At 40.6% G+C, this 11,959-nt stretch overlaps 1 protein-coding gene across 3 annotated transcripts in view; it reads right to left on the bottom strand.

The window, feature by feature from the left end:
• The window catches only part of LOC108753701 (protein apterous-like), a 48,153-nt gene that overhangs the window by 8,801 nt on the left and 27,393 nt on the right, over positions 1 to 11,959 (bottom strand). For all 3 annotated transcript variants that reach the window (XM_018495561.1, XM_018495553.1, XM_018495570.1), the window contains exon 4: positions 1,321 to 1,850. In XM_018495561.1, coding sequence (XP_018351063.1) covers positions 1,321 to 1,850 — 530 coding nt within the window. The remainder of the gene's footprint in view (positions 1 to 1,320; positions 1,851 to 11,959) is intronic.

Raw genomic sequence — 11,959 nt, 5'->3', positions numbered from 1 at the left:
TCTCTCTCTCTCTCTCTCTCTCTCTCTCTCTCTCTCTCCCCCCTCTCTGTCTCTCTCTTTTATATTATAAGAATAAATTGAGCTTTTAATGTTGCACAGTCTAGCAACACGAAACTGCTCGCAACTCAGTCGACCATATAGTACCATGGCTTCGCTTATTAAACAATTAATACAAGCAATCTGTATGAACGATTTGTTCGTATGCAAGACCGCACGCTGCGAACTACAACCATAATTCAAGTGTTACTAAACACACGGCACATTTATCTCGCCTCGGAAGCGTGGCTCGTCGCGGCCCTTAGCAACGGCCATAAAAAATTGCCTGCATGATCCACGATAGATCAGAGGCCAACTTGTGGCTCTGGTACTGGGCGATCACCTGCGCGCTGCCACAATCCTTTTTTACGACGACACGGCGACATCGAGCGACCTCCTCCAGCGAGAATGAGCGGAAAAAAGGAGCATGGAGAAGAGGTGGCAAGTAGAAGTTTCGACGTCCGCAGTGGTTCTTTGGTCGAAGCCAGCTGGTACCACCAACTTGTTCCCACGATCGGTCTCGACAATCGGAAATTGAGTTCTCCCAGCCTAACCGGCGTGCCGCCCACACGTCGCGTATGCGTTTCGTCGAGGGATTCGATTCGGGAATTTATGTCGCGCCGACAAATTTTATCAGGCTTCGGTGGCAAACGTCGCGCGCCCACGCACGCCTATAAATCACGTCAGGTCGGTCATACGTTCTCCCAGCGTGGCGCGATTGAAGATTGCCTTTGGAAACAACAACGTGTCTAGACTTTATGATCTGTAGACTACTCTTGTCTATTATTTTACACTCTAAATTTTTTGCAGTGAAATCGTAAAAATCGAAATTGTAAAACAACGAGAGTTTCAAAATTTTAAGATCTGGAAAATTAGAAACTTTGAGATTTCACAATTTCAGTCGGTATTCACAGTTGGTTTTAAGTAATGATTTAAAATGCTAAGTTCTCTAATTGGTTTATGGCATCTTAAGGGCCATGGCATGCAAAAAACTTAAAAAAACTTAAGCCAGTAAGACGTAAGTAGTAAGGAAATCAACATATTGGATTGGCTATTGCTTACATTATGGCCTTGCGGATTCTATCGTGATTGATCAATTTACTTACTGCTTATGCTTTACTGCTTAAGTTTTTTTTGTACGCGATTGTCCTAAGACTGTACTTAAGACGATCCTAAATATAAAATCCGACTATAAATATCGCTCTCAGAGCTATTTCGAGGTCTATTTTCATATCTTAGAGATCCCACGCTACATCAGGTACAATTTACAAAATTCACACTCACCAAGACTCGCAGTCATAGCCTCAAGATCCTTAGGCTTCCTCTTTCTGGGTCTACCCTTCTGCCTGGGCGGTGGGACCACGGCGGCGGCGCCATTGAAGTAGGGCACCTTTGGGGGTGAAGAAGCATCGGGAACGGAGGGCGTGGAGGGTTGCAGTGGCACCGGACTGACGTGACTATGCGGGTGCTGGGGGTGCATCGAGTGATGAGGGTGCGGTGGCGCGTGATGATGATGATGGTGATGGAGGAACTCGGGCGAGGGAAAGGGCTGGCCGGGGTAGTGCGGCCCGGGTGGGTAGACCGGGACCGGCGGACTCTGGGCCGGATGCAGTTCGGCGCCCATTTCGTAGTGCAATCGACAGAGCACGGCGCCGTCCCTCATGCCGAAGTGATCACCCTTCGTCAAGAGCACGGCGCACGCTGCACATGAAAAGCACCGCACGTGGAAAACGAGTTCGCGCGCGCGCATCACCAGCTCGGACGCGAGGATCGCCGCTTGGCAGCGCGCGCATCGCTTCATGCTGCCGAACATCCTGCGAACACAGAACGGAAGAGAATCAATATTATATTGCAATGCATACTAAGTAGGCTGTGCAGATCGTGTCGTATAAAAGTCGCGTTTCAGTACGTTGATATTAGTAATAGGTCTAGGATAGCAATAAATAGTCAACGATATGAAATCCTTCAGGTCGAGATACAATGTGTCCACACACTTCGCACATAAATGATAAGTAGAGATATTAAAAGATTAGAGTAAATCCAGGTCTACAATGAGTCGGTAGTTGGTAGTCCTAAGTCTTATTTGATGAATCGGTGAAGTTGATCAACGTCAGATTGATGACTAACAATATGACTACAATTTTCTTAACATTAATTAAATTCAGCTAATCAAATTATTCTCTAAATTTCTATTGAAAATGGAATAATTCCGAACGGAATCCATTTTGATTTGTTTCATGATAGATCAGAGGAACTCGATTGACGGATAAAAGTTAAGAGTTAAGACTGAATTAATTAATAACGAGGGACTTTACAAATAAATTCAATCTCAACCACTTAACTTTTTTCGAATTAACTGTGTGTAATATGTGGTTCAATTCGTTGTAAAATAAAAATTTAGAAACCGTCTATATTAATCTTGTTCTATATATAATTTTGTTTGACCTGACATAGTCAAAGCTTACAATTTTCACGTTTATGTATTCGTTTGATTTTCATATTCGTGAGTGTTGGAAAGAAATATATTCTCGAGGTGAGAAATATTACGACACAAAACGTTTGCCTCACGCGATGTGAGGCTCAAAGAGTGAAACAAATGTACAACAAATGTACGGCGCGTACACTATTATTAAGGCTACACGCAGTGCTCCTCTCTATCCTTTAATAAATCTCTCGTATTCAGTTAATCGAGAGAAAAGGAGGAAAATAATCTTTACAAAAATAAGCCTCATCGCGACCAGCAGTGTCGCGTTATTCAGTATAAACACATTCCACATGTCTAACTGCTATCGCTTCGAGATATCCCCTCGGTATCAACCAATGTTCTCAATAGAGTTCCGCTAAAGAGAGGCCGCGTCGAGCGTCGAGGGAGTGAGAAAAAGATGAGAAAAAGTGAGAAAGGAAAGGAAAAAAGGAAAAGAGAGAAGGACATACAGGTCGGCCGATATCGCGAAGGCCGGCGAAGATACGTCCGGTGGCTCCGCGCAATGGTGAGAGCGGAAGAGCGGAAAGGGAGGGCAAGAGGAATATACCGATGCACCGGGCGCCGTGACATCGCTACTGCATTAGCGGCACCCTGCAGTCTCCATTACCGGAGCCAGTCGACTATCTGGCCGACAACCACGCCGCGGCTACCTACCTAACCACTTATCTCGCTCCACGCTTACCAAATATATTACCACCCCGCGCCCCCTACTAAAGAACCTAGATAAAGACGTGGCCCGATCTTATAACGCCGATCTCGGAGCCGGTCCCCGCATACGCGCGGCTCTTTACGACGTCCCGATGTCGAAGAATTGGATTGGAAATGGACGGATTTTGGCGACGGTGTAGAACGAACAGCGCGATACGTTTCATCGCGGAGAGAAAGGACGCGATAGAAAAGCTCGCGCTCCTCAACCTTCGCTGTAAGTAAATCTCGTGGGCCATTAAATGTCCACGTCGAAAAAAAGTCTGGATTTTTTTCTTCGCATGCTAAACTTCCACTTTTTTTCTACATACTTTGCTTTCGTTATTTCTATATGCACATTTAATTCTCCGAAGCGGTAGATATCAAAATCTGTAACACAGTTATTAAAGCTAGGTCTATAAAACTCACATAATTTATGTTAATTAAAAGGTTAGTTTGAAGGAATTAAAATGGCATCTTCTTCAAAGTCTGTACCACGTCTCTTGTTAGAGATGTGGTGATCTCTTTTTCTGTATACATGTGTTGATATATACATTCTAAATTTCTTGCAGTGAAATCTCACTTCAAGAAAGTGAAAATACAATCACCCTTCACTTCTTGAAAAAAAATTAACCGTCTTCACTGTTTTTTTATTTAAGAATTAAAATTTGAAAAGAGTGAAATCTTATTTTTTAAAAAGTGAGGTTTCACTCCTTTGAAGTGAAAATTTGATTTTTCTAAAAAGAGTGAAAATTGTCACTCTTTTTCAAGAAGTGTGAAATATTTTTACTTGTTTAGCCTATTAGATTGCCATACAAAGATATCCTCATTGATTTACTATTGTCTTCCGAACGAGGTGGTGATCAAATAAAATCATTTGATTGACATATATCAATTATCTGATATATTTATGTTCTGATTGTGAATGAATGTGAGCCCAGATCTTTTAGCACAAAGAGACACGCAATCTCTATGATCTCTATGATACAAAAATGACATAAGCTGTATAAAAACAAATTAGTATTAAATTTATTTTAACAACAATAATTTAGCGGTGACAAAGAGATTTAATTGAATAGATCTAATAGTTGATCTATTCGTCAGCTATGGAAGCTTTATTTAGATATTTGGATTTTACATAATCTTTCTGCAAATTATACATTCTGGAATTTTAAAAGTGACGTTTAAGCTTTCGCATTTTCGCAAATATTTCATTCCAAATCCTTCGGCCGTCAAGCTTTGAATGAATTGATAGATACGCTCACTGTGTTGCAAGTGAAATTTCCACAAATCAGAGATGTCGACGAAAATAAGATGAATGAGAACAAAGGGAGGATGTGAATACACGAAATGCCATTCGCGATAGAATCTGTGTGATTGGAAAATAAAGACACGCGGAACAAGTATGCGTAAGAGAAACATCTGCTGGAACAGAATAATCTACATAAATGAAAGATTACGTAAATCGACTTAGTGTTGAAATACCGTACGGATGAGATAAACATTCTGCTAAAAATCTATTCTAGATTTCGCAGAACAAAATTAAATCACAAGAGAAAAAATGTATATACATACACACATACGAAAACGCAAATACATATGAATTTGTATTATTAAAATTCCAAAAATAGAGTAATTTTAAATGGCGATATTTACAAAGGAAGGCAATTCTTTCTTTCGAAAGCGGAAGAAAATCATAAATTTGAAGGGCTGTTTGTGAGACCGAAACGTAATCTGGGGGAACTAACCGCAGACTAAGTATTCGCTCTTTCGAGGGTCTCTTGACTCGAGACACATTGTTATCGTTTCTGATCCTATTGACTACCCTACTCTCAATGGAACGATGGTCACGGGTGAAGCTGATTTGTCTTCAACGGCGTGTAAGACCGCATATTTTCGTCTAATCGGATCTGTCGCGCCCTGTTCGCTAATCGAGCGAGATATCGTTGATTGACGAAAATTGAAAGTGAAAAATACGTAGTAACACAGTAGACAAAAAACAATTCACTTTCGAGCTAAAAAAATATTTTATCAAAATGTATCACAGTGTACTAAAATAATTTTCTAAAAGGTATAAACAATATCTTTCACTCTCGAGAAAAATTAGAAGAAAAATAAATAGTATGGCGTATGACAGACAATTTAATAACAATTTAAATACTAATATTGATAAGTGTGTTTAAGATAGTGCAATCAAAATGAACTTATCACGTTGAGAGTTTCGACTAGATAAATTTCCGCCACTAATCTACCGTCAACAGGTGAGATTAGCGTTTTCCAGAAGAACTATAATTTACATTCTTGAGGGCTACTTCGGGCGGAAACATGAGACATGGCGTGAAACAGCGCGGGACAGTGTCGCGATGTGACGCATAACGCGAACCAAAGCCCTCGGAGGCAACCCAACCGTGTTACCCTCAAAATCCTATAAAACATTCTTCCCCCTTATTTATACTTCTCTCGGTGAAACACCACACCCCGTACTTTTGCGAGCATCCGATCGACCCGGCCAACCAATGCAGGTAAAACGTTGCCGGGGCAACGTCGATCGGGAACGACGAGACCGAACGAAATCCGCAGACTTCGGCCCCCCGTCGAACGTGACCTAGAGGCGGTTTTTCAGGACCTTTCGTCACCTCTAAGGCCCCGTTGAGCCGGATGAATGAACCGGGACCCCGGGAACGACCTCATTCGGGTCTTCATCCTCGGTTTGGGACAAGACGGAGCGGCGGGAGGGAAAGGGAAAAGAGGGAGGGAGGAACGCCCGCAGAGTTTTACAAGATGCGACCATATGCGATACATTATTATACAATGCGGGAGAGAGGCACGCTCTAAGCGCGCCACAGTCACCCTCCTCCAAGGGGGAGAAAAGAGCGGCGGAAATCCTTTATGGAACTCGCGCCGAGCGCGGCGGACCGCTCGCCGCGCGTTCGCACACTCGGACTCCACCACGTGGACTTGCCTTGCCTCTTTCTTCTTTTCCTCTCGTCTTTTCTTCTTCCGGCTCCCGAAAGAGCGAAAGAAAGAGAGCCGGCCGCTCTCTTTTCTCTCCTTCTTCCGGGACACTCTCGCAACGAGAGACAGAGATTTTTTCTCATGCCGCGGGATCGGCTGCCAATCGCGCTTGCGAGTAACGTCACGTGTCATGACTTTTGAACGCAGGATGATAAGTAGGTTAGGTTAGGTTAGGTTAGATTAGTAATTGGCGGTCGGAGTTCACGCGCGTATCGTCAAACAGTTTCCTTGTTCCTTCGGCGACGGAGCGAAGGAGAAACAAGTAACACTTGCTACCGAGAGAAGCCGATTTCTCACGGCGCGACGGCCGAGAATCGCCATTTAGGTACATAACGACATTAGCATTGACGCATTCCTGATGCCAGGCGAAAGGAACCGAAGTATCGATGTCATACTTAGCGTCTTTACGTTCATGCATTTGTTTCATCCACTTTTACGTCGGCTCGTGTGTCGCCGACGCATTTCTCAAACGGTGCGCGCACATTTATTTTCGCGCGCCGCGCCACAATCGGGGGGGGATTTGCCCGATTAGATCTGCGCCGCGCGGTTATCGTCAGATGCATTAATTACAGGTGCAGTTGGGGAGAATTCCGCGCTCGGCAGCACCGCCACGACGGCCTTTATCGTGGAAATAATAATTTACGGCATCGGTGTCGCCAGGCAAGGCTGAAGTCGCTTAATCCCCGAACGTGCGCGCAGAAAACGGGTTGCTGGTAGAAATGTATCGGAGGCTGCGGCACGATACAAGGTGTCTCCGAGATCGCATCTCGGAACACTTTTGCGCCATTTTACATACGGCACGTTTTCGAAATCAATCTTTTCCGCGAAGAATTTTAACGCGGGATTAGCTAGATCGCTCCTTGTATTCACTGCTTAAGGTTACGAAAAGATTGGGACAGCAATTCAGCTAAAACTTACCCATCATTATTCATGATGCATTGCACTATCGAATATTGCATTATAGGTGATGGTGGAAAGATGTTCTATGCCCATTTCTACCAATACAGTTTAACTTTAAACTAACTCTTCATCTTTTTCTAGTTTTAAGAATAAGAAAAAGGTGAAGAGTAAGTTGAACCGAAATAAAGTTGATTGGTAGAAACAGGCGTTAATTTTCCTCTATGTAACTTTATAACTGTGGTTTAAATGATGCGGCAGTATATTACCGATCAAATCAAGATAATAATAATAATAAGTAAAAAAAATATAACGAAAAATGCTTGATATGATGTTTACTCTTGTAATATTTATGCTTATATAAAAAGTACCATTTATCTTAGTAATAACCTGACAGTTTCTATGTAAGTCAATTCGCTAAAATTTATATCGACAATCATTTATATTATCAGTAATATTTATATCGCTTTTGTGTGCATTACAAATATATATATGAATAGATAAAATATTTAAAATAGTAAAATTATTTAATGAGCGTAACCATCATAAAAATTCTACTGTTACACATTTTATATTATGTATTAAATACTACAATACATTTATATATTAAATCTTTTGTTTGCAGAATTGTTCGCATTGTTTGAACACCGCGTACATAGCAACTTGCGTACATACTGTAGATATCTCCAGACCTTCGTAGCTTTTGGACATCCAGCCGTTGACTAATACGACAGAAACACGAGACACCATAAAGTGCATACAGAATCTGTATCAAGGTCGCTGACCAATCTCTACGCGATTGCTCGCAACGCGACATCCTCCGATTCGCGGTGTACTTCCAAAGACTTGGTCTTAAAATAGAGTTATTTTCAAACATGCGTATTTCCACATTCGTATTTCGCGAGAATCTGTAGGAGAAAAACGAACTCAAAATCCAAGAATCTCAGATTCCAACACATTAAAAAATATTGATGTAAATTTAATACCATGCGATATCTGAGAGAAAAATGTCGAAGCGTTGCGAAGTAAATGTTATTTACAACATTTTTTTTCGATATTTATTAGTTGTGAAAAAAATCCAATTGTGATGAAACATTCCTGTAAAATATATCTCATTAATTATAAAAATTAAAATGACTTGTTTTGCTATGGAATAGGAATATAATTTTATTTCGCCGTATTTAAATAAAGATTTATTTCAGTGAAATAAATATCCATATTTCATAAACAAAATTGTGAGCATCTTTTTCTCAATGTACGTATAATTTTCACTATTAATAACATCAACATGATTTGGATTTTAACACCATGGGTTTTAAATCCACATAATAACATGATGAATATTAACACCAGTACGATAAGAATTATATACATAGATGTCGCATGGTGTCAAATTTCTGCAAATACTTTTCGTGAAGCGTCCCAAAAAGATTCTTTCATATTATGAAGAAACTATCTTACTTGTACAAGTAACAATATTATTTCGATATTTTTATATATATTATATCAATCCAGACAAGAAAAAATCGTGGACATAAGATGCTTAAAAATTTTTTAAAACGTTTTATATCTCATTTTTGGACATGTGTGTCATCTGGAAATAACGTAGCCATTTCTGTCTCCCCATTATATTTGCGTTACTCATTGTAATCATCAATTTAGAAACAAAAGTTCTTGTGTGACAATCGAAGATTGTGAAAATTGCTGTCAGTGAGCGACACGGTTTTAACAACGGACATGACAGACGCGCTCGCGTGTTGGGTATTATTAACGCTCGCCGGAAGTGCTCGGCGAAAGAACACCTGATGAATGATTTTCGCGTAAATCTCGGAGCGACTCGTTCGACACGGCGCGGACTCGCGCGGAGTTCGACGCGCTCGAGTTTCGTTTTCTTTCCTTCGTGCCACGCTACCTCCTCGCACGTTTTATTTTATGAATAATGTAGCGACAGCCCGCGGACGTTCCAGACCGGGACCGGGGACCGAGGACGCTTTACGCGCAACCAGCGGTGGACACACGCTGTGCGTAGGACGCTCTACGTGACCGCTACCGGCAGCGCTCGCATTAATCTAGATCACGGGCGTTATATCGCCGACTGTCTTCTTATTGGCATACCAACGACCCGGCCCTCTCCCTTTGGGATTAATGTACACATAATGTATTGCGGAACGTTGACGCCTATCCTCGACAACATCTCGATTCTTTATATTATGCCAGAACTTTAAACCTTTGGAGCTATTGCAGATTTGAAAGTTAGATGTAGTTTCGGCAGATCCATCGATTGAAATTATTTGCATTTTATGAAAAAAAAAAGGATGCAAATAATTTAATCAGGAAATTTAAAGATACTTTTCAACTGTCTATTTAATTCTTTGGGAATAGGCTTTCTGACAAAGCAACTTATAGAAGACTTGTTTTTTAAGGCTTTTCTGATTGCTAAATTTTATTTTCTCTCTTTTTCTCTCTCTCTCTCTCAGAATTCTAAAATTTAAAATAGTAAACAATATGAAAAAAGGAGCATAAAAACCATAACGCAAGTTGTTATAAGCGGTCACGTATTAAAAATTCAAAATCATCAAACTTATAGAACATATGCGTTTTAGCCTCTATCTGACCATCTTCAGTATGTCGTGTTACATAAATTAGTAAATATTAATAATTAAATTTACGCAAATTACATGAAAACTTGTCTTGATGTTGAAAAATTTTTTTATGAGACTCTAAGTTCAACGCAACGCTTGATTTAATTCAAATTATGTCTATTCAACTATGTTGAATTTTTAATACATGACATACGCTTATAATAATTTGCGTTGTGGTTTTTATACCCCTTTTGTTTATAAATATAAACTACGTTTATTAATTTAATTAAAATAGTAAATTCAATACAAATATAATGGCGGAACGAATTTAGACAAAATAAACCGATTATTGTGAAACTCCATTAAGTTCTTATTGATGAAGTTGGACGTGATCTGAAAACGTTAAAATTCAAAAGATGCCTAATCTTTAATACGGGAAGAACTGATGTCACAGAACTCATCTAACCAAATCATAAAGAAGTTTCTATATCGTATAATATTTTCTATCCTTTATTCAAGAAGAAGAGATAAAGAGAGGAAAAAAAGAAAGAAGAGAAGAGTTTCGCTCATATACGAGTATAACTCCGGAATCTCAAATCGTGAGTAAAGTTTTCGAGTTTTTCGATTTTTGTCTCCTTAGATTTTCACTTCATTATTGGTTTCACTCGACTGAATCTTGCAACTTGTAAATCACTGCAAATCTTATCCAATTCCTACCAAACTCCTCTTATAAAGAAGCTAGTGTTCCATTCCTTCTTCACCGAAGTCGTCATAGAAATGTGATTCCAACTTCATCCTCTGGCTTCCAACTTAACTTACCTGCTACATTAAATAAAAGTCAGTAGCGATTTACCAGCAAGGAACGATCTCGCTGCTTGTACACTGCGGTACTATGCCATGCTTTACATAGCTAGCGGATACATGGATTTATGCTTCCGCGATTGGAGACAATCTTGTATCATATTTCATTGGACGTTGTAATAGATGTGGAAAATTATAAAGTTGTAATTTATCCGGAATGCGCTTCTCGCGTTCGCCACTGATGGCAACTATGTATTTCAAATGTAATTTATGATTCCACTTGGTAAAAGGATAATCAAACACCCCTCATTCAGCGAGAACTCTACAGAACACAAAGATAATTTCGCGGATCATTTGAAGTACTTCATCTGTAGAGTGTACCACAACTCGGAAACACTTCAGATTATGTACAATAGATTTGAACCAGATTTTTTTTCATCAGAGTCAATATTAATGAAACTTCAAAGTCTCGGACTTTAAAGTCTGCAAGTCGCAAAGATCCCGAGACTGAAGATGCTACATTCCAGGGATGAACAAAGTGCCAGACCTTCGCATTCCTCGCATTCGTCGTCTACTACAGCGCCGCTTATGTAACCCGCGCGTTTACGCCATAAATCTGCGCCCCCCCGTTCACGGGGAAACACTGCGAGCCGTGCGATGTAACCCACACGTAGGATTACGAAGTCGCGGGCCTGTAAGTCACGCGAGCAGCAATCTCCAGCTGTCCATCTTGCGCGCGGTGGCTCACAACGGTAACGTGATACTTTTCGCGAGTGGAGAAGGACGGTTGGGGAGGAGGGATGGTTTATGCGGTGACACTCGCGATATTCTGCCGGAGAACCCCGTCGGCTCTCGGAACTCGCAGAGGGAACGCCGCGCCCCCTGCCGAGATGCGCGCCGAATCCCCCGACGAATACGGCAATGAGCGACGACTAGCCGCTCGTAAAAACCACCAACGAATTCCCGCCGAGACGCGAGAACGGAGTTTATGGTTGCGAGGACGGTTTTTTCTTCCTCGAAATTTTTTTCGAATTATTCTGTGGTAAATTAAAGAATTCTTTAAACATCAAAATAAATGAATAAAATTTAGGCTGGGTTGTCCTACCTTTTGGTAAACTTCAGCTCACGGTTTAAGGCCAAAATCAGACTATGCATTGAAAATTTAGATTGAAGATTGAAGATTGAAATTTAACCAATGAGGACAAAGGAATGTTAGCTCCTATTGTTTTGATTGGATAAATTTCAATCTTTCAACCTTCAATCTCAATCTTCAATTTCGGCCTTATTCTTTTATACTCTCATGCTCTTACTCTTTCACTCTTTTGTTTATCCAGTAGGTACCACATAGTTTATTCGAAGATGGAACAATCGGCCTTTAGTGAAATAAATGAAAATAAGTGAATAAATAAAAAAAAATTAGTAAGGCCCAGTTCCACAACTCAGAGAGATGAGAAACAAT

The sequence above is a fragment of the Trachymyrmex septentrionalis genome, unplaced genomic scaffold (genome assembly GCF_001594115.1).
Source record: "Trachymyrmex septentrionalis isolate Tsep2-gDNA-1 unplaced genomic scaffold, Tsep1.0 scaffold114, whole genome shotgun sequence".
NCBI classification, from domain to species: Eukaryota; Metazoa; Arthropoda; class Insecta; order Hymenoptera; family Formicidae; genus Trachymyrmex; species Trachymyrmex septentrionalis.
This window is presented reverse-complemented; position numbering and strand designations above follow the sequence as displayed.